This window comes from Macaca mulatta, chromosome 19 (genome assembly GCF_049350105.2).
Source record: "Macaca mulatta isolate MMU2019108-1 chromosome 19, T2T-MMU8v2.0, whole genome shotgun sequence".
NCBI lineage: Eukaryota > Metazoa > Chordata > Mammalia > Primates > Cercopithecidae > Macaca > Macaca mulatta.
The window spans coordinates 14643235-14667918 of NC_133424.1; the positions used below are offsets into that span (position 1 = coordinate 14643235).

Here is a 24684-nt window from a genome sequence, read left to right on the forward strand (position 1 = left end):
AGCCTCAAATTTCCCACCAAGAGATGATGCTGTGATTCTGTGTTGACTACACACACACTCAAGCTGTCTGAGTGCTTTCATGTTTTATTTTCAAGTATAAAGGCTTCATCGCAGAAGGCGGCCAGGGTCACAGGCAGTGGGCAAGGGGTCCGGAAGCCCAGGTGTAGGTGGACGTGCAGGCTAGCTGGCTCCCAGGTGCCATGGTCAGTCCTGTGGTGCCCTGTCTGCGCCTGGGACCCTCTACTGGGTGCCAAGAGGCCGAGGTAGCTGTGAGAGGAGCTGGACGTGGGGTGGAGGGGCGCGGGCTCACATGACCGCACAACACTGGCACGTCTTTTGCTTAGGGCCGCTTGCCTCTTCACCCTCGGTGGGGGCAGATGGCTCAGGCTGCCGGGCAGGCGCATAGGTGGGCACAGGGTGGGCACTGGGGTTGGCGCTGGGCCCCTCCTCCTGAAGCAGTGGCTGGCATTCGGCGGGCTGCTCTGGGGCTGGGGTCTCTGCCAGAAGGGGTGTGGCATCCCCCAAGGGGCCTTGGCCCTCAGCAGCAGTTTGGGGCTTCACTCCTTCCTCCTCCGGGGCTCCTACTGGCTTCTCCTGGGGCTGGGGTCCTTCCTCCTCTGGCCTTGTCTCCGTGTTAGCCTCAAGGGGAGGCCCTGCCTCATTCACCTCCTCTGCCTGGGATTCACTTCCTTCCCTAGACTCCTGTTGTTCTAGATTCAGATCTCCCTCGGTCCCTTGGGTCTTCTCTGCCTCCAGTGATTCCTCCCCTCCCCTTTTCTCTGCCTCCAGTGTCTCCTCCCCTCCCTTTCTCTCTGCCTCCAGTGTCTCCTCCCCTCCCTTTCTCTCTGCCTCCAGTGTCTCCTCCCCTCCCTTTCTCTCTGCCTCCAGTGTCTCCTCCCCTCCCTTTCTCTCTGCCTCCAGTGTCTCCTCCCCTCCCTTTCTCTCTGCCTCCAGTGTCTCCTCCCCTCCCTTTCTCTCTGCCTCCAGTGGTTCTTCGGTTGCCTCTGGCTCTTCCTCACCTCCTTTCTTCTCTACTCCCAATGGTTCTTCTACCTCCTTCTCTGCCCCTCGCTTTTCCTCACCTTCTTCTTTCTCTGCCCTCAAATGTCCCTCAACTTTTCTCTCTACGCCCAGTGGTTCCTCAACTCCTTCCCTCTCTGTTCCCAGCTTTTCTGCACTTCCACTGCTCTCCAGTTCCAACTTCTTCTCCCCTCCTTTCCTCTCTACCACAGGCGACATCTCCGCTCCATCCCTCCCTGTCCCTGGCTTTTCCTCACTTCCTATTCTCATGGATTCTTCCGCTTTTCTCTTCTCTGCCTCCCAGGTCTCCTCGCCTCCTCCCGTCTCAGCCTCCTCGGCCCCCAATGGGCTTTCATCTCCTCTCTCCCTCCCTGCCACCTCAGGCCCTTCCAACCCCTCCACCAGCAGCTCCTCCCACTCTTCACTGAGGGTCACTCTTTCCACCCAAATGAAGGACCCCTCCTCTCCTCCAGAACCTCCCTGCCCGTCACCCTCAGGGCTGCCCCGGGGCACATCTTCCCCTTCTCTGGAAGCTGCTGCCTCTAATCTCTCCTGGAGCCTAGGCGAGCTGGACTGCACGGCCTCAGGGACCCTGCCTACCACCCCCGTGGCCTCTGTGTCGCTGCCGCCCACCCCCTCCCATACCACCTCCACGATGCCCCTGTCCTCCTTCACCCAGGCCGGGAGCTCCAGGCTACCAGCTCCCTTCCTGTCTCCGATGGCTTCCAGCACCACTTCCTCCACCTTAGCCTCCAGCTCGGGGCCCGTGGCCCCTGTGGCACAGTCCTCTGTGACCCTCAGCCCTTCCCACACCACACTCACCACGCCCCCTCCTTTGGCCTCGCCCACCCGTCCTTTGGATGGCACCGCCCTCTGACTTAGCCCCTGCTCTGGAGTGGGGATGGGGCTGGGGCAGGGGCCATTGGCTTCTGAGGAATCCCCTGCTGCCCCGGGGACCTGCCTCGGGGCTGGCAGAAACCCCAAGACATCCTCCCTGGGCTCAGAGGGGGACTCTGGAGGCGTGCCCACTAGTCTGGCCGGCAGGGAGGCTCTCTTCTTCACATCAGTCTGGCCTGGGGGAGTCAGAGGCGGAGGGGAGAGGACAAAAGGGAAGACAGGGTTAAGATGGAACAAAAGGACCGCCATCCACACTCCCCTTGGGTCACCCTCTCACACCCAGGCTCTGGGGTGACCTGACCCCCAGACCTAGGGGCTCCCACACTTACCTACAGAACCTGCCTCAACAATGAGCTGGGAGAGAGGACGGTGACCCTGCAGAGATGGTGGAGACAAGGTCAGGCTGGCCCTCATCCCCACCTCCAGCCTCCCTGCATGCTAGGCTCCCACCCCACCACCCCCAAATACCCTCAGTGGCTCTCTATTACCTTCAGGATCAAACTCCACATTGCACCTCCGCCTTCCTCATCTATCTTATTGCCCTATGTTCTAGGACCTTGCACACAGTAAGTGCTTAAACAATGCTGCATTCCCATAGCCATCTCCTGTATTAGGGGCCTACTTTGCCAGTTACTGGTTACCATGGACAAGAGACACTTAAGCCTTTTGTTATTGGCACTTACATTCCAATCAACATAAATACAAATTAAATTTTTTTTTGGAGATGGAGTCTTGCTGTGTCTCCCAGGCTGGAGTGCAGCGGCATAATCTCGGCTCACTGCAACCTCCGCCTCCTGGTTTCAAGTGATTTCCCTGTCTCAGCCTCCTGAGTAGATGGGACTACAGGCGCCTGCCAGCACGCCCAGCTAATTTTTGTTTTTTTGAGACAGAGTCTCGCTCTGTCGCCCAGGCTGGAGTGCAGTGGCGCGATCTCCGCTCACTGCAAGCTCCGCCTCCCGGGTTCAAGTGATTCTCCTGCCTGAACCTCCCCAGTAGCTGGGACTACAGGGATACACCACCATACCCAGCTAATTTTTGTGTTTTTAGTAGAGATGGGGTTTCACCATGTTGGCCAGGCTGGTCTCCCAATTCCTGACCTTAAGTGATCTGCCCGCCTCGGCCTCCCAAAGTGCTGGGATCACAGGCGTGAGTCACCGCGCCCGGCCTGTACTGTTGTTATTCCCATTTTAGAGATGGGGAAACTAAGGCTTGGGAAAGGAAACTGACTTGCCCAAGACCACAGAGCAAAGTAACAGCGGGAAGCGGATCTGAATGCAGACCTAGTGGCCAGACTGCACTTGGAGAAAGCTGCATTCCTGGTTCCATGTTCCGCTTCGAGGCCTGCTGGCCACGCCCCCCATCCCACTCCCCTGATCACCCCCTCACCTGTCTGCGCCAGCTGGGCCTGTCTGAGGGCTTGTGCTGGGCACCTGTGGAAGCACTTTGCAACAGCTGCAGCTGGGACTGGAGTCTGAAGAAGAGAGAGGGCTGCTAGGACCTGGGCCCCCAGGCTCCTTGGGCTCCAGGCTGAAGCTACCAACTCCTTGGAATGCGCCCAGGGTCTCGATCTCACCCAGCTGGGGCAGAGCTAGCAGGTCTCCACTCACGTGAACAAGCTGTCTTCCAGGTTCCGGATTCGGGCCTGAGCCTGGCCCTCCGGCGACTGGGGGTCCTTCGAGGTGGGGTCCTCGGATGGCTCTGGCCCTGCAGCTGCCCCATCCATTAGCCAACGTTCCCGGAGAGACTTCCTCTGGGCAGGGGAAGGGAGTCGGCGCTGGGCATACAGACTACCCCGGTCCATGTGAAGTCCCCCCCCCGACCTCTGCAGGCTGGGCAGGTATCTTATCACCACCTCACAACCACTTAGATGCGACATACATCAGGCTGGGATACACCCGCCACAGTGCCACCCAACGCTGTAAGTGGGCTGACATCCCTTGTCCAAACCCTTCCAAAATGAAACAGGCACTTCCAAAGTGAAATCAATGTCCCTTCCTACTGGGCCCTCCCTGCCCCAAACCTGGACTTCGGCTCCTCTCCATCTCCCCCAAATTGGGACAAACAGCATCACCGTCCCAGACTTTTCCCCAAATGGAACAAATGTACCCATGACCACCCCACTTCGTCCCTCCCAGGCTGGGAAAGACGTCCCCCGCCCTGGCCAAGCTGGAACCAACGCCCCCAACTGCCTGCTCCCCCGCAAAATTGAGGCTCCTATCGTCCCCCAAACCGACTTGCACAGACACCCCCCTACTTCATTCCCCAGGCTAGGCAGGCGCCCCCGCCCGCCCCCAACCTTGAGCCGCTCCACGCGGAGTTTCTCCTCCTCCAGCTCCCGGCGCGCGGCGCGGATCTCCTCCTGCAGCCGCCGCTTCTCCTGCGCACAGAGGACCCGGAGCTGCCCGCCGGCCGGGCGCGGCCTCCACCACCTCCTCTTCCCTCCCTTTCCCCTCCCTCCTCCGCGGGGTTCCCCGGAGCTCCCGAGGCAGCGAGCCCGGCGGGGGTGGCCCAGCGCGGGTCTGCGCCCAGGGCGGGGAGCGGGGGGCTGCGGAGGCGCTGACTCAGCGTCGGGCGGAGTGGGGGGGCGGAGGAGGGCGGGGCGGGGGCGGGGCCGGTCGCGCCCGGGATGCTGCGGAGGCCTAGCCCGCGCCCAATGGGGGTCTGTGGATGGGGGGATGTAGGGGGTGGGGCCTTGGGACAGCGATCGGGGGAGGGGCAGAGCTGGGGAGCTCCGAGATTCGAGGTTCAGAGAAATGGGGATCAAAAGAAGGGTGCGGCCGGACGCGGTGGCTCACGCCTGTAATCCCAGGACTTTGGGAGGCCGAGGCGGACAGATCGCTTGAGGTCAGGAGTTCTATACTACCCTGGCCAACATGGTGAAACCCGGGCTCTACTAAAAATACAAAAATTAGTTGGGCGTGGTGGCGCGCGCCTGTAATCCCAGCTACTGGGGAGGCTGAGGCGGGAGAATCTCTTGAACCCGGGAGGTGGAGGTTGCAGTGAGCGGAGATCGTGCTACTGCACTCCAGCCTGGGAGACAGAGCGTCTCAAAAAAAGAAAAAAAGAAAAAAGGAGAGGAGGGTGCTAGTGAGATGGGGGTCTGAAATGGCGATGCAGCCATGGGAGCACAGAGTAATGGAGTGTAGACATGGAATCTAGAGAGATAGGGTGCAGAGGTGGTGATGCAGAGAGATGGGTTACAGAAGTGGAGTACAGTGAGATGGGGTACAGAAGTGGGGTGCAGATAGATGGGGTATAGAAGTTGAGTGCAGAGAGATAGGGTACAGAAGTGGGGTATAGAGAGATGGGATGCAGAAGTGGGATGGAGAGAGATGGGGTACAGAGAGATGGGGTGCAGAGATGGGTTGTAGAAGTAGGGTACAGAGAGATGGGGTGCAGGGAGACGGAGTTCCATAGATGGGATAAAAAGGGTGCTAGTGAGATGGGGATCCAAAATGGGGGTGCAGCCTGGGAGTCCAGAGAGATGGCGTGCAGAGATGGGGATCAAAAGGAGGATGCTAGTGAGATGAGGGTGCAGCCACGGGGGTCCAGAGATACTGAAGTGTAGAGGTGGCGATCGGGGAGATGGGATGCAGAGATGGGGTCAGAAATATGGGGTACAGAGGTGGAGGTATGGATAGATGGGGTATGGAAGTGGGTGCAGAAAGTTGGGGTGCAAGGAGATGAAGGAAAGAAGGATGGGGGACAGAGATAGGATCAGAGTGGTAGAGACCCAGAGATGGGGGAGTCCAGAGAGAGGAGGAGGTCAGGGATGAAAGTTGCCAAAGAAGGAGTCAGGATGGGGGCTCCGAGGTAGGGAGATTTGAGAGATAGTGGTCTGATACAAGGCGGTTCGAGAGATGGGGCTCAGGCATGGGGTATTTGAGAGGCTGGCGTTCAGGAATAAGGCATAGACGATGCAGGCTCTGGAAGTGCGGGGGCCACAGCCCCTCATTCTGAGGGTGACGGTGACAGTGACCAGACAGGAACTGGGGGACAGAGGGAGCTGAGAATTGGTGCGGGGAGCCCTGGGCGGGGCTGGAGCTGAGGGAGGTCTCCGCAGGGATAACGAAGAAACGAGGAGGGAGCATGGGGGAAAGTTTGGGGGTCCCCAGGGTGCGGGTAGGGCGTCACTTACAGCGATGACTTCTAGCCGCTGCCGGTAGAGGGAGCTCTCCGCCATGGGCCTGTGGGGAGAGGGCACGGGCTTTGAGGGGCTCCCAGAGGCCGTAGCTGTCTTGAACACCCCTCTCTTTGCCAAGATCCCTGAGCAGTGTGGAAACCGCCCAGAGCCCAGCAGTTTGCCTGTGTTTCCCCTTTGTACATGGGAAGAGTCTGGGGCAGGGGGCAAGGGTCTTGGGAGGGGAACTGAGCAGTGACCATGACTGGTGACTTTCTCTCTTAGCCCTTCCTAAATCTGGCTTTGCCTCTCTCCGCCTCAGTTTCCTCATCTGTAAAATGGGCAGGAATAGCTTGACCACCCTGCCCTTGCCACCCCCGATCTCAGAGCACCTTTACAAGGAACTATTCATTCAGGGAAAAGCTCAGGATACAGTGCTGCAAAAATAGTCCCATTGTTTATTAATAATCATAATTTACATAATTCCGTGATGAATAATATGTATGATTAATGATAATAACCATCCCCAGTCCGACCTGCAGAAACTCTCAAATGCCACCAAGCCCCTAACAAGCTGTGTGCCTCTTTCTCTTCCCAATCCCACACCCTCTTTGGACCTCAGCTCCAACCCAGAATTTCTCAAGCGCTGGGGGGTGAGGGAGTCTGTGGCCCTCCCACTGTTGCCCTGGTAACTCCAGAGCTGCCTCCTCCACCTGCTAACCCCCCTCCCTGGGGACAAGGGTCACTGGGTCACTCTGCCTAGGACTGGACTCTGCGCTGGGAGGAGGAGGACTTGTCATTTAAGTTTTAACTCGAGATTCCCCTGTTGTTGTCTTCCTCAAAGCATCTCTGCTTCCCAGCCTCCAGAGTGGCCTCTGGACCCACTTAGGCTCCCCCTGGAAGCTAGAGGGTGACTGTCATACTGCAAGATGATTAGGGGGCAGTCAGTGTCACACCAACCTTATCAACACAGACATGCATTGGGCACCCCCGACTATGTCGCTATGTTGTCCATGTGTCACAGGCCAGTATCTAGAAAGCAATATCTTTCTGCCTGTCATCTCCAACATCCGGCATGGACGGGCGCTGGGCATGGACAGGCGCTGATCAAGCCCTCAAACATTTATTAATTTGAACAGTCACCCTACTGGGTAAGCCTCATTGCCCGAACTCCAGCTAGGACCTCCCAGATCTTTTGCGGCCACAACGTGAAGGCATAATAGCACTTACAGTGCTTTATGTATGATATATATATATACTATATATAGCATATAATGTTCTAAGTGCCCTATGGGGTTTCCGTTGGGTTCCCACAGCCACCTGTGCCTCCCCCTCCCTGCCTCTATCATGACACAGTGGAGTCGACTCTTTGCTGAGTTGACATTCCAGCTAAGAACAAAATCAGCCAACCGTTAGCCAGCCCGTAACACGTGCCAAGTGCAATGTAATTCACTGAATCCCCCCAACGACTCTAGGAGGTAAGCTATATGAATGTGTCCATTTTATGGATGGGAAAACTGAGGTTCTGAGAAGTGGCAGCAGTTAGACTTGTCCAAGGTCATGGAGCCAAGATCAGAACTTGAAGCTGTCACATCCAAAATACTGAGAACACAGTTGGTGAGGGGGGCGGGGGTGCAGGTCCAGGAACCCCCATCAAGGCAGCTAAGAGATCCGCCTGAGGACCCTGAATGCTGTTTGAGGCAAGGTACTGAAGTCATGCTCTTTTTTTTTTGAGTCGGAGTCTCGCTTTGTCTCCCAGGCTGGAGTGCAACGGCTCAATCTCAGCTCACTGCAACCTCTGCTTCCTGGGTTCAAGCGATTCACCTGCCTCAGCCTCCTGAGTCATGGGGATTACAGGCGTGCGCCACCAAGCCCAGCTAATTTTTGTATTTTTAGTACAGACGGGGTTTCACCATATTGGCCAGGCTGGTCTTGAACTCCTGACCTCAAGTGATCCGCCCACCTCGGCCTCCCAAAGTGCTGGGATTACAGGCGTGAGCCACCGCGCCCGGCCACGAAGTCATGCTTTGCAAAATATCCCAAAGGAAGTCCAGATTCCGTGCTTATAGGTTTGCCCCTGGAGGAAGGCTAAAGTCCCGTGGTCTCCTCTACCACCCCCAAGATGTAATCTCCCTGCCTCTTCCTTGCTGGGGGGGATCGGGTTCCCATTGCTAAGCAACCAGGTTTGTAGTTGGTGAATAATGCAATGGAGGACCTAGAAGGGTGAGGAACCGAACTGGGGTCCCTAGTGTGGGGGGAAGCCCCTTTTCCAAAACTCTTTCCAAACCTCTGAAGCCCCCTCTACCCTTTTAACCTTAAAAAGCTCTCACCCCTCAGCTATGAAAAGACTTCACACACCCCATTCCATCTTGCTTATCTCTAACTAACTCTGGAAGAACAACGTAGGCGGCCCGGGCTTCTGGCCACCCGCAAGAATTGGTGGCCATTTCATGAAGGAGGTCATCTTTGCAATGTTATTATCTTTCCCAGGCTGGGAGCTTTTAACTTCTGTTGGATCTCAAGCCTTTTCTCCCACCCTGGACACTGAGGGGGTGATTCTAGAGGCAAAACGTGGAACCCAGTGACCCTGACCTTCCCCACTCCCCGCACCACAGCAGTAGCCCCACCCCCTGGCTGGACTTTGGGTTCTCAGCCCTGGCAGCGGAAAATCCCCGAAGAGGAAGGGGCAGGGGGAGCCTATATCTCTCTCCCACCCCATGACTCTTTAGGGAAGGGTGACATGGACGAGCCTATGGGGTTGGCTGGCCACCCCCTCCACTCCTCAGGTCCCCTTAGGAGAGGCCACTGGAGTGCTCAGCTCCCATACAAGGCCAGCATCCCCCATGAGCCCCTCCCAAGGCCCTGCCCACCAGCCCCCCTGACCCCACAGACACTTACATGGGTGTGGCCAGAGACCACACCTGGCTCTGCAGGGCCATCTCTGCCCAGAAGTTCACTTTCTGGTCTCCGAGTTCTGGACCCACCACTCGCTTGCCTGAAGGTGCCCCGGAGGCTGTGACTTGGCTGCCTGGAGTGGGGGGGGCTGCGGGCGGGCACCGGGAGAGCTGGTCCAGCGGGTTTGGGCCAGGGAGGCGGGAGGCACACCAGAGAGGGGGGCTGGGGGCTGGAGGGCAGTTCTGGGGAGGTACTATCAGCTGTCCTGATAAATTATTCACCAGTCTCTGGCCTCTTTGTTGCACTCAGCTGCCTCCCGGAAAACACGCTTTCACACACGCGTGGTCAGGCGTGGGGGTGAGAGTACTGAGTCGGTGACTCCCCCTGCCACCAGAGAATGGCATTTCTACTTGGCACCCCAATCATCTTGAGTCTGACTGCCGGCCAAGACTCACCCACACGAGAGCACCATTGCATAGCACACAGGCTGGAGACTGTTTCATTTTTTTAGAAATGGGGGTCTTGCTCTGTTGCCCAGGCTGAAATGCAGTAGTGTGATCATAGCTCACTGCAGTTTCAGACTCCGGGGCTCAAGCAATCCTCCCGCCTTGGCTTCTGAAAGTGCTGGGATTACAGGCATGAACCACCACACCTGGCGGAGAACATTTTTTTAAATTACTTTTTGAGGCCAGGCGCGGTGGTGCATGCGTGTAATCCCAGCACTTTGGGAGGCCCAGGTCGGTGGATCACCTGAGGGTGGAGTTCAAGACTGGTCTGACCAACATGATGAAACCCCGTCTCTGCTAAATACAAAAACAAAAAAAAACAACAAAAAAAAAACTTAGCCGGGCATGGTGGTGCATGCCTGTAATCTCAGCTACTCGGGAGGCTGAGGCAGGAGAATCACTTGAACCCGGGAGGCAGAGCTTGCAGTGAGCTGAGATCGTGCCATTGCACTCCAGCCTGGGCAACAAAAGCAAAACTCTGTCTCAAAAACAAAAAAAATTACTTTTTGAGCCGGGCACGGTGGCTCACGCCTGTAATCCCAGCACTTTGGGAGGTCGAGGTGGGCAGATCACAAGGTCAGGAGTTTGAGACCAGCCTGACCAACATGGTGAAAACCCGCCTCTGCTAAATATACAAAATTAGCCAGGTGTGGTGGCACACCTGTAGTCCTAGCTACTCGGGAGGCTGAGGCAGAAGAATCGCTTGTACCCAGGAGGCGGAGCTTGCAGTGAGCTGAGATCGCACCACTGCACTCCAGCCTGGGTGACAGAGTAAGACTCCATCTCAAAACACACACACACACACACACACACACACACACACAAATAGAAAGAAATATAAAAGCAATTGGTGCCAGCTATGGTGGCTCATGCCTGTAATCCCAGCACTTTGGGAGTCCGAAAAGGGCACATCACCTGAGGTCGGGAGTTCAAGACCAGCCTAGCCAACATTGCGAAACCCCCGTGTCTACTAAAAATACAAAAAATTAGCTGGCCATGCACCTGTAATTCCAGTTACTCAGGAGGCTGAGACAGGAGAATCGCTTGAACCTGGGAGGCAGAGGTTGCAGTGAGCTGAGATGGCGTCACTGCACTCCAGCCTGGGCAACAGAGCAAGGCTCCATCTTGAAAAAAAATAATAATAATAAAAAGAAGGCTGGGGCCAGCTGCAGTGACTCATGCCTGTAATCCCAGTACTTTGGGAGGCCGAGGCAGGCAGATCTTGAGGTCAGGAGATTGAGACCATCCTCGCTAACATGGTGAAATCCTGTCTCTACTAAAAAATACCAAAAAAAAAAAAAAAAAAGTTACCTGGGCGTGGTGGCAGGCGCCTTTAGTCCCACCTACTTGGGAGGCTGAGGCAGGAGAATGGCGTGAACCCAGGAGGCAGAGCTTGCAGTGAGCCAAGATTGCGCCACTGCACTCCAGCCTGGGCGACAGAGCAAGATTCCATCTCAAAAAAAAAAAAAAAAAACAAGAAGGCTGGGTGTGGTGGCTCATGCCTGTAATCCCAGCACTTCGGGAGGCCGAGGTGGGTGGATCATGAGGTCAGGAGTTCAAGACCAGCCTGGCCAACATGGTGAAACCCCGTCTCCACTAAATATAGAAAAATAAGCTGGCCACGGTGGTATGCACCAGTAATCCCAGCTACTCAGGAGGCTAAGGCAGAAGAATTGCTTGAATCCTGGAGGCAGAGGTTGCAGTGAGCCAAGATCGCGCCACTGTACTCCAGCCTGGGTGGCAGAGTGAGACTCTTTGTCAAAAAATAAATAAATAAATAAATAAATAAATAAATAAAAGAATAAAATAGGCTGGGCGCGGTGGCTCAAGCCTGTAATCCCAGCACTTTGGGAGGCCGAGGCGGGCGGATCACGAGGTCAGGAGATCGAGACCATCCTGGTGAACACGGTGAAACCCCGTCTCTACTAAAAAATACAAAAAAAAAAACTAGCCGGGCGAGGTGGCGGCGCCTGTAGTCCCAGCTACTTGGGAGGCTGAGGCAGGAGAATGGCGTGAACCCGGGAGGCGGAGCTTGCAGTGAGCTGAGATCCGGCCACTGCATTCCAGCCTGGGCGACAGAGCAAGACTCCGTCTCAAAAAAAAAAAAAAAAAAAAAGAATAAAATAAAGCCGGGCGCGGTGGCTCACGCCTGTAATCCCAGCACTTTGGGAGGCCAAGGCGGGCGGATCACGAGGTCAGGAGATCGAGATCACAGTGAAACCCCGTCTCTACTAAAGATACAAAAAATTAGCCGGGCGCGGTGGTGGGCGCCTGTAATCCCAGCTACTCAGGAGGCTGAGCCAGGAGAATGGCGTGAACCCGGGAGGTGGAGCTTGCAGTGAGCCGAGATCGCGCCACTGCACTCCACCCTGGGCGACAGAACTAGACTCCGTCTCAAAAAAAAAAAAAAAAAAAAAAAGAATAAAATAAAAATAAAAGCAATTGGCGGCAACTGCAATTGAGGGTGAGTTATTGAGAATACCTGGGATGGGGCTAAAGAAAGAGTGCTGCTATAGGCTGGGTTATGAGAGACCACTTCCCTGAAGAAGTGACATTTGAGGAACCAGCCACTTGACTGTCATTTCTTTCTTTTTTTTTTTTTTTTTAATGACGGAGTCTGGCTCTGTCGCCCAGACTGGAGTGCAGTAGCCGGATCTCAGTTCACTGCAAGCTCCGCCTCCCGGGTTTACTCCATTCTCCTGCCTCAGCCTCCTGAGTAGCTGGGACTACAGGCGCCGGCCACCTCGCCCGGCTAATTTTTTGTATTTTTTAGTAGAGATGGCGTTTCACCGTGTTAGCCAGGATGGTCTTGATCTCCTGACCTTGTGATCCGCCCGTCTCAGCCTCCCAAAGTGCTGGGATTACAGGCTTGAGCCACTGTGCCCAGCCTTGACTGTCATTTCAAGCAGAGAAAACGGCAGTGCAAAGGCCCTGAGGTGGGAATGCAGTTGGGGGAGGGGTTAAGGGAAGTACAAAGCTGAAATGAAGTGACACAAGGGGACAGGGTGAGAAGATGTGACCTGAGAAGTGGGCAGGGCCTGCTGGGGCAAGGTAGAGAGTTCATATTTTTATTCTAAATTTGGTGGGAGCCTTTGTTTTATTTTTATTATTATTATTGTTTTAGAGATGGTGTCTCACTATGTCATCCAGGCTGTTCTTGAACTCCTAGGCTCAATTGATCCTCCTGCCTCAGCCTCCAGGGTAGCTAGGATTAGAGCAAGCCTCTGTGCGTGGCTTGATGGAAACCTTAGAGAGGGAGGAGGTGGCTGGAACAAGGATGGAGAGAAGTGAATGAATCCAAAATCTGGAGGCGGAGTCAAGAAGTTTGCTGATAAATTGGAGGGTGGCTAAAGGAAAGAAATTAAGGCTGACTCCTGGGGTATTCTTTGGCATGAATAACTGAATGGGTGAAACTGACACACACGGTGAGGAGGAGTAGGGTTGGAAGAACCAAGAATGTGGTTTTGGAAGTGTTCAGTCTGAAATGTCTATTAGACTGGAGACTGCTAGATATGAGTCTAAAGCCTAGGGGAGCAGTCAGAGTTAGAGATATAAATTTGGAAGACATCAGCATAAAGATTATATATATATTTTATATATATATATTATATATACATATTATATATATGTATATACTAGAGGTGGAGTCTCACCATGTTGCCCAGGTTAGTCTCAAACTCCTGGCCTCAAGTGATCCTCCTGCCACAGCGTCCCAAAGCACTGGGATTACAGGCGTGAGCCACCAAAACCAGCATAGATTTTTTTTTTTTTTTTTGAGACTGAGTCTCACTCTGTCACCCAGTCTGTAGTGCAGTGGCACGATCTTGGCTCACTGCAACCTCCGCCTCGTAGGTTCAAAGGATTCTCCTGCCTCAGCCTCCTGAGCAGCAGGCCCACGCCATCACACCCAGCAATTTTTTTTTTTGTATTTTTAGTAGAGACGGGACTCCACCATGTTGGCCAGGCTGGTCTCGAACTCCTGACCTCAAGTGATCCACCACCTCGGCCTTCCAAAGTGCTGGGATTACAGGCATGAGCCACTGTGCACAGCCCAGCCTAGATGTTTAAAACATGAGATTGAAATTTGTCAGAGCCTGAATCCTGGCAGGAAAGATTGTGCACTTGAGGCTGGGCGTGGTGGCTCACACCTGTAATCCCAGCACTTTGGGAGGCCGAGGCGAGTGATCACGAGGTTAGGAGTTCAAGACCAGCCTGGCCAAGATGGTGAAACCCTGTCTCTACTAAAAATACAAAAAATTAGCTGGGTGTGATGGTGGGTGCCCGTAATCCCAGCTACTTGGGAGGCTGAGGCAGATAATTGCCTGAACCTGGGAGGCAGAGGCTGCAGTGAGCCGAGATCGCGCCATTGCACTCCAGGGGCATCAGAGCGAGACTCCTCCAAAAAAAAAAAAAAAAAAAAGATTGTGCACTTGAACGCAGTGATTGATGAGAACTTAATAAAGACCCAGTTTATAAAGGTGGAGGGGAAACCATCAAGGCACAGTACCAATACCCTGGGTTAGCAACACCTGGGAGCTGTGATACCTCTTTGCCCTGGAGAGAGCTATGTAGAGCTGCTGCCTATAGCAGAGGGACCAATGGGGCTTGGAGGGAGGGGACATGGGGTAAACTTTTTTTTTTTTTTTTTTTTGAGACGGAGTCTTGCTTTGTCACCCAGGCTACAGTGCAGTGGCCGGATCTCAGCTCACTGCAAGCTCCGCCTCCCAGGTTCACGCCATTCTCCTGGCTCAGCCTCCCGCGTAGCTGGGACTACAGGCGCCCGCCACCTCGCCCGGCTAGTTTTTTGTATGTTTTAGTAGAGACGGCGTTTCACCATGTTAGCCAGGATGGTCTCGATCTCCTGACCTCGTGATCCGCCCGTCTCGGCCTCCCAAAGTGCTGGGATTACAGGCTTGAGCCACCGCGCCCGGCCTAACTTTTTTTTTTGACAGAGTCTCACTCTGTTGCCCAGGCTGGAGTGCAATGGTGCGATCTCGGCTCACTACAACCTCCATCTCCCAGGTTCAAGCAATTCTCCTGCCTCAGTCTCCCAAGTAGCTCCCAAGTAGGCGGGGTCTGTAGGCGCCCGCCACCACGCCTGGCTAATTTTTAGTATTTTTAGTAGAAATGGGTTTTCGCCATGTTGGCCAGGCTAGTCTTGGACTCCTGACCTCAGGTGGTCCACTTGCCTCCGCCTCTCAAAGCGCTGGGATTTACAGGCATGAACCACCATCCCTGGCCAACTTTTTTTTTTTTTTTTGAGACGGAGTCTCACTCTGTTGCTCAGGCTGGAGTGCAGTAGCCGGATCTCAGCTCACTGCAAGCTCCGCCTGCCGGGTTTACGCCATTCTCCTGCCTCAGCCTCCCGAGTAGCTGGGACTACAGGCGCCCGCCATCTCGCCCAGCTAGTTTTTTGTATTTTTTAGTAGAGACGGGGTTTCACCATGTTAGCCGGGATGGTCTCGACCTCCTGACCTCGTGATCCGCCCGTCTCGGCCTCCCAAAGTGCTGGGATTACAGGCTTCAGCCACCGCGCCTGGCCTTTTTTTTTTTTTTTTTTTTTTTTTGAGACAGAGTCTTACTCTTGCTCAGGCTAGAGTGCAGTGGTGTGATCACAGCTCACTGCAGCCTTGACTTCCCTAGGCTCAGGTGATCCTCCCACCTCAGCCTCCTGAGTAGCTGGGACTGTATGCACACACCACCAATATGCTGCTAATTTTTGCATCTTTTTTGTAGAGATGGGGTCTCACTACGTTGCCCAAGCTGGTCTTGAACTCCTGGGGCTCAAGCCATCTGCCCGCCTCAGCCTCCCAAAGTGTTGGGATTACAGGTGTGAACCACCGTGCCCAGCTAAACATCTTTTTTAAATGTTATTTTATTTATTTATTTATTTATTTAGAGACAGGGTCTTGCTCTATCACCCAGGCTGGAGTGTGTTGGCATTATTATAGCTCACTGCGGCCTCAAACTCTTAGGCTCAAATGATCCTCCCACCTCAGCCTCCCAAGTACCTGGGACTACAGACAAAAACCACCATAACCAGCTAATTTTTAAAAAGTATGATTTCTTTCTTTCCTTTCTTTCTTTTCCTTCTTTCTTTTTTCTTTTTTTTTTTTTTTTTTTTTTTTTTTTTTTTTGAGACGGAGTCTCGCTCTGTCACCCAAGCTGGAATGCAGTGGCCGGATCTCAGCTCACTGCAAGCTCCGCCGCCCAAGTTTACGCCATTCTCCTGCCTCAGCCTCCCGAGTAGCTGGGACTACAGGCGCCTGCCACCTCGCCCGGCTAGTTTTTTGTATTTTTTAGTAGAGACGGGGTTTCACCGTGTTAGCCAGGATGGTCTTGATCTCCTGACCTCGTGATCCGCCCGTCTCGGCCTCCCAAAGTGCTGGGATTACAGGCTTGAGCCACCGCACCCGGCCCTTTCTTTCTTTCTTTTTCGTAGAGACAAGGTCTGCCTATATTACCCAGGCTGGTTTCAAGCAATCCTCCTGCCTCAGCCTCCCAAAGTGTTAAAATTACAGGTGTGAGCCACCGTGCCTGGCTGGGATAAACACCTTGGCTTCAGGCTCCTCTCTTTCATCAGGTGATCCCAATGAAGCCAGAGGGGAAGAAAGGTGAGACAGAAGTCTGAGAAGGGGTGCTAGTGAAGTAGGAGGAAATCAGGAGGGGGTGGTGTGCCCAAAGACCAAGGAGCTAATGAAGAGGAGGACAGGGGATGAAGTCAGTGATTTAATCTGCCAAATGGACATCATAGGTGCCCTTGTCAGAAAAGGCTCCCGGAAGCCGGGCGCGGTGGCTCATACCTGTAATCCCAGTACCTTGGGAGGCTGAGGTGGACGGATCACAAGGTCAGGAGTTTGAGACCAGCCTGGCCAACATGGCGAAACCTCGTCTCTACTAAAAATACAAAAAAATTAGCTGGGCGTGGTGGCACACACCTGTAGTCCCAGCTATTCCAGAGGCTGAGACAGGAGAATCGCTTGAACTCGGGAGGCGGAGGTTGCAGTGAGCTAAGATCACGCCACTGCACTCCAGCCTGGGTGATAGAATGAGACTTTGTCTAAAAAAAAAAAAAAAAAAAGTTCCTGGGAATGGGAGCCAAGAACCCAGCCCAGTTGGCGTGGCTGGAGGAAGGACCAGGAGGTGATACAGTGGGGAAGGTCCTATAGAGAAAATTTTTTCCCAGAAGTATACCGCTTTTATTTTTATATTTATTTATTTATTTATTCATTTATTTGAGACAGAGTTTTGCTCTTATTGTCCACGCTGGAGTGCAGTGGCGCGATTTTGGCTCACTGTAACCTCCACCTCCCAGGTTCAAGTGATTCTCTCATCTCAGCTTCCCGAGTAGCTGGGATTACAGGTGCCCGCCACCACGCCCGGCTAATTTTTTTTTGTATTTTTAGTAGAGACGGGGTTTGGCCATGCTGGCCAGGCTGTTTTCGAACTCCTGACCTCAGGTGATCCTCCCGCCTCGGCCACCCAAAGTGCTGGAATCACGGGCATGAGCCTCCGTGCCCGGCCGGTAATGTATTTTTCCTTCTAGTCACCCCAGAATGGTGGCGTTGGGGGCAGGTTCTGGGAAGAGTCTGCTTCCATTAGGGGGAAAGTGGAAAATGTTCCCAGGGGAGGGTGGCCCGCTCAAGGGCATCGATCCTGCCCTTGAACCGCATGATCCAGCCCCAGCTGCTCTCTCCCCCTACCCTGGACGCCTCCTGTTTCCTGTCTGGGCCTCCCCGGGCGCCCGGGCCCAAGGTGACCGCCTTTCAACCGCAACCGCTAAGCTGCGCCTGTGGCGCGCTGTGTCTGTCTCTTCCTCCTCCCTCAATCAGGGAGTGCCCTTGGCCGCGGACACCTCCCGGATTTTTCCGGGAGGAGAGGGGAAGCCGCTTCTCGGCTTGGCGGGGGGCAGTGGCGCGCGGCTGGGAACCTCGCTGAGCCCAAGCACTGGTAGGGAGACCCCAGCGCGCAGTAAGGCGGCTCCTGGCGCCCCCTCGGGCCCGTGCTGTGCGCTGCAAGGCTGGATCGGAGGGAGGGCCCAGGGGTCTGAGGCTCGCTGCCCGCTGTCTGGCACCGACTGGGCGGGGCTGCCCGGGTCCCGAAAAGACGGCTTCGGGGGACACCTCACCAATGGGCTAGTGGTTCAGAACCCCAGTCCGACGCGCTACTGGGCCCAGTCTCCTGGACGATGACGGGGACATGGCTCTGAAAAAGTGCCAGGGTGTGCTCAGTAGAACACAGCACCCAGAGCGGCCCCCCAGAGAGCGGGGCCGGGTCTAGGGAAGCCCTCTTCCAAGAAGTCCTGTGCCCTGAGGTGACTGAGCGCGCTAGCTGATGAAACTGAGTGCCCCACCGAGGCGCCCCTGTCCCGAGGGCGGGGCCAGGGCGGGGCCGGAGTCCTCCTGGCAGGTGCCGGGGGCGGTGCCCGGCCCTGCCCCCGGGGGCCGTTCTCTGAGGCCAGAGGCGGGTCAGAGAAGCGGCCGGTGCGGGCGACGCCTTGGAACCCACGGGCGGCCACTGCCGCCACAGGTGCCTCACAGGGCCCTCTGTCCTCGCTCTGGGCATCAAAACCCCGGTTGGGAACTAAGGCTTCCGAGCTGCTTCAAACCCTGGACACCAAGGCCCTCACCGGCCGGAGAACGAAACCCTGGGGTCTTCTGAAGAGGGGGGCCACAAGCCCCCAGGACCAGACGACGAAGCCCCAGAGCTGCTGCGGAGCTGAACACCGAGGTCCCCAAGCCCTCCGCAAAGGACGTAGAGATCCTCGAGCAAGAGAGCGAAGTCCTCGAGCCATCAGTCGAGCAGAACGCAGAGCGCCCCGGGCTGTCCACAGCTGCGGGTTTTGAGAGTCCTGAGCCAGGCAGAGACGACCCTGGGCCGTCCGAAGCGCAAAGGGTGGAGGTCCAGGGGCAGCGTCCCCCTCCAGGCCCTGAGACCTCCTCCTCCAGGTCAGGCTCGGAAGCCCCCCACCTGCGTTTTCCGCCGTGCCCCAAGGCTCCCCAGCGTCTCCCGGAGGAGCTGTTCATGGAGACGCCCATCGAGCGCGAAATCCGCCGCAGCTGCGAACGCGAGGCGAGCCTGCGCCGGAGCCGGGGCCTGAGCCCGGGCCGCGCGGGCCGCGAACTCGTCGAGCTGCGCGTGCGGCCGGTGCTCAACCTGCCGGGTCCTGGCCCCGCGCTCCCGCGCGCCCTGGAGCGGGCGCGGGCGGGCGCGCAGATGCAGCGGGACATCGAGCGGGATGCCCACCGGCAGGCGGCGCTGGCGCGCCCCGCGGCCCCCGAGCCGCGCGCCGGGTCGCCGCCGCAGCCGCTGGGCGAACTCAAGCGCTTCTTCGAGGCCGCAGCGGGGAGCGGCTCCTCGGCGGGGGCAGGGGGCGGCGCGGGCCTGCAGAGGCTGCCAGAACCCGGGGGACGGCCGCGCTCTGCCGTGCAGGGCGGGTGCCCGGTGCTGGGCAGCTCCCCGCCGCCTTTCACTCCGTCACTGCTGGAGCAGGAGGTGCGCGCGGTGCGCGAGCGCGAGCAGGAGCTGCAGCGCCAGCGGCGCAGCGTCTATGGCACCGCGGAGTTCAAGGAGCCTACGCCGAGCCTCACCGGTAAGCCGCAGGCGTAGCAACGCCGGGGACCCCCAGGGTTCCAGCCGTCCCCACTGACTGCCCAACTTCAGTGGCCTCTCCTTTGGCCCTCCGATTCTCGGGGTCTCTCTCTCCAAGCTCTCAAACTCCTGGGACCCCCTCTCAACTTTGTCTTGCCTACCCCTTCTGGAGCTCCATTACTCGCTGTGATCCACCCCTCCACCCGGAGTGATGGACTCTCTGATCCACACCACGCAGACTGCGCGGGGGTGGGGGCATTCCAGATGTCTTCCTTTTTGTCGGGTTCCAGGGAAGCCTGACTGGATTCTGGCACTCCTGGGTCCTCCCTCTGAATTTTCGGGCTCCTGCTTCTCCGTTCTGGGTTCACCTCCCTCCTCCCTCGGGTTCCTGGGTGCCTGGAGTTGAATGGAGGCTTCCATGGGGGGAGGGCGGAGGGTGAACGCCTGTGTGTGTTTAAGGGGTGCGGCCGGCCTCTTTCATCCTGGCTGCCGCCCGCTGGTGAGCTGAGCGCTCCTTCCCCCGCAGCGAGCAGGGGCGACGGAAAGTTGGCGGTGATGTGGCCCCCCCGCAGAAAGGCCTCGGAGAACGGCCTGGAGCAGGTGGGAGCCCCGTTACCCGTGTGCCTCTAGCCCTTGTCGCTCCCCCCACCCCTCCCGTGCCAGGACGCTGGGTGGGGAAAGGTACATCCCCCCTGGAGGGCCACTCTAGTCAGAACTCAGTCTGGGACGCATCCCCGGGGTAAAGAGAAGACAGTGGTCTTGGGGCACAAATCGCCACCCTGAGCCTGGGTGCGGTGCACAGGTCCCTGAGGCCGGTCTTCCTTCTGGCCCTCTGTCCCCAGGAGGAGCGCAAACCTTGAGGTTTGAGCAGGTTGGGACCCCCGGCCGGAAGTAACGTGCGTGTCAGAGGAACAGGGCGGGGTGCGTCTAGTAAAAGGCCTGGAGACGGGTCGGCTCTCTGCATTGGGGAAGATGAAATCGACTTGACTTTGTGAAATTGACCAGCCCCCTCTATAAAACTTACAGTCCCCCATTGGGAAACTGACCACCACCCACAACTCCGGCAGTGAAACTGCCCAGCCCTTCTCTGCCAAGCAAACTGAACTACTCTCTCCCTTGACTGTTAAGAGGGCCGGAGTTACCGCCGCGGCTGCCCCACTACCCCCACCCCCAATAAAGCCTCTTCTTTCAGGGCACTGCAGCCTATTTTTTTCTGGGTCCTCTTCGTCTGGGGTGGGGCGGGAGCACGGCGGGCCGAGGGAGGCCCGAGAAAACCCCAAGAGGTGCGGGCCAGAATGCGGGAATGCGCCCTTACCGCCCTGTTCTGGGGCTGCCCGCCTCCCCCACACGACCAGACACGGCCTGGCCCAGGTCCTACCGCCCCCTGGCGGCTCGAGGGCAAAATGTGGCGCGTGGACCGAATTCACACCCTCTTGTTTCCAGGCTTCCTCCTCAACATTTATTGGTGCTAACGGTGTGCCCTGCGCTGGGCACTGGCTAGACAGAGGTGATAAGAGGCTGTTCCTACCCTGGGAACGTAAACAATAGCTACTAAAAAAAAAAAAAAAAAAAACAGGTGGTGAGGGTTCAGGCTTCTCAACATCATTGGTTCCTAATGATCACCGTTCTTCTTGACCTCACGGTCCTCACTATGAGGCGTGCTCATTCGCGGTGTTGGGGCAAGAGTTTCTGCTTTCCAAAAGTATCTGTGGCTGGGCGAGGTGGCTCACGCCTGTAATACCAGCACTTTGGGAGGCTGAGGTGGGTAGATCATTTGAGGCCAGGAATTCGAGACGAGCCTGGCCAACACGGTGAAACCCGGTCTCTACTAAAAATACAAAATATTAGCCGGGTGTGGTGGTGCATGTCTGTAATCCAGCTACTCAGGAGGCTGAGGCATGAGAATCACTTGAACCCGGGAGGCAGAGGTTGCAGTGAGCCAAGAACGGGCCACTGCACTCCAGCCTGGGTGACACAGTGAGACTCTGCCTCAAAAAAATAAAAAAGGCAACTGAAACCTAGCTTTTAAAAGAGAAATCTGCATTTTTATGATTGTGACTAGGAAAAACTTTTTTTTTTTTCTAGGCAGGGTGCTAAAAAAAACTTAAAGTTGTGCGGGAGGAGAGGAAGGAAGGAAGGTGGCAAGCAACACCTGTTTGCAATAGGGCCTGTGGCTGTCAATTTGCAAGCTCTGGTTAATTTCTCTCCCCTGGATGGGGGTTCAAGAGGGTGCGTGAACACCCTAAATTGTCTCTAAAACTGTATCTGTGCAGTTAACATTCTGGGACTAGTTTTACAGTGTCTTAGAAGTGCACTGAGGGCCAGGCGAGGTGGCTCACTGCTGTAATCCCAGCACTTTGGGAGGCTGAGGCAGGTGGATCACGAGGTCAGGAGATCGAGACCATCCTGGCTAATATGGTGAAACACCCTCTCTACTAAAAATACAAAAAAAACCAAAAATAGCCGGGCATGGTGGTGGGCGCCTGTAGTCCCAGCTACTCAGGAGGCTGAGGCAGGAGAATGGCTTGAACCCGGAAGGCAGAGCTTGTAGTGAGCCGAGATTGCGCCACTGCACTCTAGCCTGGGCGACAGAACGAGACTCCATCTCAAAAAAAAAAAAAAAAAAAAAAAAAAAGAAGTGCACTGAGGACCAGATGCGGTGGCTCATACCTGTAATTCCAGCACTTTGGGAGGCCAAGGCAGGAGGATTGCTTGATCCCAGGAGTTCAAGACCAGCTTGGGCAACATAGTGAGACACTGCCCCCCTACCCCATCTCTACAAAAAATTAACCAGCTGTGGTGGCATGTGCCTGTGGTCCCAGCTACTCTGGAAGTTTAGCAGGAGATCGCCTGAGCCTGGGAGGTTGAGGCTACAGTGAGCTATGATTGAGCCACTGCACTCCAGCCTGGGTAACAGTGAGATCTGTAATCAAAGGAAAAAAAAAATTCACTAAGACCAGAAAAGGGGAGACCCAGGAAGTTTAAATTTAAAAACGTTTTCAGTTTTGGAGACAGGGTCTTGCTCTGTCACACAGGCTGCAGTGCAGTGGCATGATCACAGCTCATTGTAACCTGGATCTCCTGGGCTCAAGTGATCCTCCTACCTCAGCCTCCTGAGTAGCTGGGACTACAGGTGTGAACCACCACACCCACCCCAGGAACATTTTAGAATCGCTGTTTAAACCTTGGCTCTTGAGATCATGGCACTGCACTCTAGCTTGGGTGACACAGTTAAACTCTGTCTTTAAAACAAACAAACAAACAAAAAAACAAAAAAAAACTCTTGGCTCTGTCCAACTCTGTATCTTATACAGGGGCATCAAATGTCTAGTGAAATCCGTATGCATAAAATACAGAGAGGTCATGCTGATACAGGGCTGCATCCAAGAGCAGCTCAGCCCATGAAGGGCTCATCAGCCGACCCCATCGTCAGCCCAGTGACCCCATCCTCGGCATACTTCACTGTGACTGTGGGAGCTATGTGGAGAAAGGCAGGAGAGAGCCTGAGAAGGTGGGAAATGGAAACACCTAGAGGCTGGTCTTAATTTCCAGCAGGGGAGCCAAGAACTAAGTATGTCATGAGTGGACGGGGCCCGGGTGCACTGCACCCGGCCTAATTTTTGTGTTTTTAGCGGAGATGGGTTTTCACCATGTTGGCCAGGCTGGTCTCGAACTCCTGATCTCAGGTGATCCACCCACCCTGGCCTCTCAAAGTGCTGTGATTACAGGGAAGCATGTGGGGCAGCCTCAAGGGGTTTAGTGGAGGGGCATTTAAGAAAATGATGTCAACCGGCCGTGGTGGCTCACACCTGTAATCCCAGCACTTTGGGAGGCTGAGGTGGGATAATTGCTTGAGTCCGGGAGTTCAAGACCAGCCTGGGCAATATAGCAAGACAAAATCTCTACCAAAAAGAGAGAGAGAGAGAGAAAAAAAAAAAAAAGCACTTTCTTGGGTCTCATCCCAGACTTAGGCTGATGATCACTCTCCATGTGATTCTGATGCACACTAGGAAGTTTGAGAATCAAGGGTGTAGAAAGCTGCTGAGCAACAGGACCCAGGAAACAAAGCTTGTTTCCTTCCCCTTCCAGTACTGTACTGTCACCACCCACCCGAAACACTGTCTTAAGCAGACAGTGGATTTGACTTAAAGGAGACCGTCTAGAGCTGCTTGTGGCTAGTCTGAGTTGAAATATGTTGGAAATGTGAAATACTAGATTTTCTTTTTTCTGATTTTTTTTTTTTTTTTTTTACACAGAGTCTCGCTGTTGTTGCCCAGGCTGGAGTATAATGGCATGATCTCGGCTCACTGCAACTTCCGCCTCCTGGGCTCAAGCAGTTCTCCTGCCTCAGCCTCCAGAGTAGCTGGGATTACCAGCGCCCGCCACCAGGCCTGGCTAATTTTTGTATTTTTAGTAGAGATGGGGTTTCGCCATGTTGGCCAGGGTGGTCTCAAACTCCTGACCTCATGGTCTGCCTGCCTCAGCCTCCCAAAGTGCTGGGATTACAGGTATGAGCCACTGCGCCCGGCTTTTTTTTTTTTTTTTTTTTTTTTTCTTTAAGATGGAGTCTTGCTCTGTAGCCCAGGCTGGAGTGCAGTGGTGCGATCTCGGCTCACTGAAACCTCCACCTACCAGATTTAAGCGAGTCTCCTGGCTCAGCCTCTTGAGTAGCTGGGATCACAGGCGCCCACCACCACACCCACCTTTTTTTTTTTGTATTTTGAATAGAAACCGGGTTTTGCCGTGTTGGCCAGGCTGGTCTTGAACTTGTAACCTCAAGTGACCCGGCCTGTCTCGGCCTCCCAAAGTGCTGGGATTATAGGCATGAGCCACCATGTCACGCCAAGATTTCTAAGACAGTACAAAAAAGGAAAATACCTCAGTTTTTTTTACATGGATTATACATTGAAATAATATTTTGGGTATAACAGGTTAAATAAAATATCACGAAAATGAATCTAACCTCTTAATTTTTTTATGTGGTTATTAGAAAATTTGAAATTACATACGTGATTTGCGTTTGCAACTCACTTGATATTTCCATTGGACCCCACGAGGCTAAAGAATCTTAAAGGCCAGGCATGGTGGCTCACGCCTGTAATCCCAGCACTTTGAGAGGCCTAGGTGGGAGGATAGCTTGAAGCCAGGGGTTCAAGACCAGCCTGGTCAACATAGCGAGACCCCTTCTCTACAATAATAATAATAAAATAGGGGCATCGATGCTGCCTATACTCCCAGCTGCTTAGGAGGCTGAAGTGGGAGGATCACTTGAACCCAGGAGTTAGAGGTTCCAGGATCGCGCCACTGCACTCCAGCCTGGGTGACAGAGCAAGACCTTTCCCTTCCCGCAAAAAATCTTACAGCCACAGGAAAACTCACAGGGCCTCCCTCAAAGCAGTATCAGGGAGCATCAGGATTTCCTTGATGTCATTCAGACCACAGCTGTGGACTAAAAACATCCTTGATGCAGTCAGAAATTGTCACCAGAAATACACATGGAAGAGCAATAGTGGCCGGGCACCGTGGCTCACGCCTGTAATCCCAACACTTTGGGAGGCCAAGGAGGGCGGATCACGAGGTCAGGAGATCGAGACCATCCTGGTTAACACGGTGAAACCCCATCTCTACTAAAAATACAAAAAAAAAAAAAAAAAA

At 54.9% G+C, this 24684-nt stretch overlaps 2 protein-coding genes across 14 annotated transcripts; one reads left to right on the top strand and one right to left on the bottom strand.

Annotated features, from left to right (window-relative positions):
• Positions 1-68: 68 nt before the first annotated feature.
• On the bottom strand, positions 69-9216 carry PALM3 (paralemmin 3). 8 transcript variants are annotated; one of them, XM_077977612.1, is made up of 8 exons: positions 8936-9215; positions 6056-6104; positions 4214-4294; positions 3525-3667; positions 3304-3388; positions 2247-2292; positions 982-2093; positions 69-816 (listed from the first exon to the last, which is right to left on the bottom strand). In XM_077977612.1, the coding sequence occupies exons 1-8, from the start codon at positions 8974-8976 to the stop codon at positions 307-309; spliced, it is 2067 nt and encodes a 688-aa protein (XP_077833738.1). In that variant the 5' UTR covers positions 8977-9215; the 3' UTR covers positions 69-306. The 8 variants fall into 8 exon arrangements, with proteins under 8 accessions (XP_077833738.1, XP_077833734.1, XP_077833737.1 ...); XM_077977608.1 differs by having other exon boundaries at positions 69-894; positions 949-2093; XM_077977611.1 differs by having other exon boundaries at positions 69-795; positions 916-2093.
• A 7419-nt stretch (positions 9217-16635) lies between these two features.
• MISP3 (MISP family member 3) lies at positions 16636-20597 on the top strand. Of its 6 annotated transcripts, XR_003724961.2 has the most exons (4): positions 16636-19030; positions 19556-19629; positions 19872-19950; positions 20056-20225. XR_003724961.2 is itself a non-coding variant. In XM_028839146.2 (3 exons), the coding sequence occupies exons 1-3, from the start codon at positions 18463-18465 to the stop codon at positions 20575-20577; spliced, it is 1164 nt and encodes a 387-aa protein (XP_028694979.2). In that variant the 5' UTR covers positions 16636-18462; the 3' UTR covers positions 20578-20597. The 6 variants fall into 6 exon arrangements, 3 of the variants coding, with proteins under 3 accessions (XP_028694979.2, XP_014978599.2, XP_077834014.1); XR_003724962.2 differs by having other exon boundaries at positions 19489-19629; positions 19872-20225; XR_013408991.1 differs by lacking the exon at positions 19872-19950 and having other exon boundaries at positions 19489-19629.
• The last annotated feature ends 4087 nt before the right edge of the window (positions 20598-24684 follow it).

Coding starts and splice junctions, on each gene's coding strand:
- PALM3 (XM_077977615.1), bottom strand. CDS start 8,976: ATGGCCCTGCAGAGCCAGGTGTGGTCTCTGGCCACACCCAT. Junction 6,105..8,935: donor TGGTCTCTGGCCACACCCAT/GTAAGTGTCTGT, acceptor CTCTCCCCACAG/GCCCATGGCGGAGAGCTCCC. Junction 2,293..3,303: donor GGCCCAGCTGGCGCAGACAG/GTGAGGGGGTGA, acceptor CCATCTCTGCAG/GGTCACCGTCCTCTCTCCCA.
- MISP3 (XM_028839146.2), top strand. CDS start 18,463: ATGGAGACGCCCATCGAGCGCGAAATCCGCCGCAGCTGCGAACGCGAG. Junction 19,031..19,555: donor GCCTACGCCGAGCCTCACCG/GTAAGCCGCAGG, acceptor CTTCCCCCGCAG/CGAGCAGGGGCGACGGAAAG. Junction 19,630..20,055: donor CGGAGAACGGCCTGGAGCAG/GTGGGAGCCCCG, acceptor TAAAACTTACAG/TCCCCCATTGGGAAACTGAC.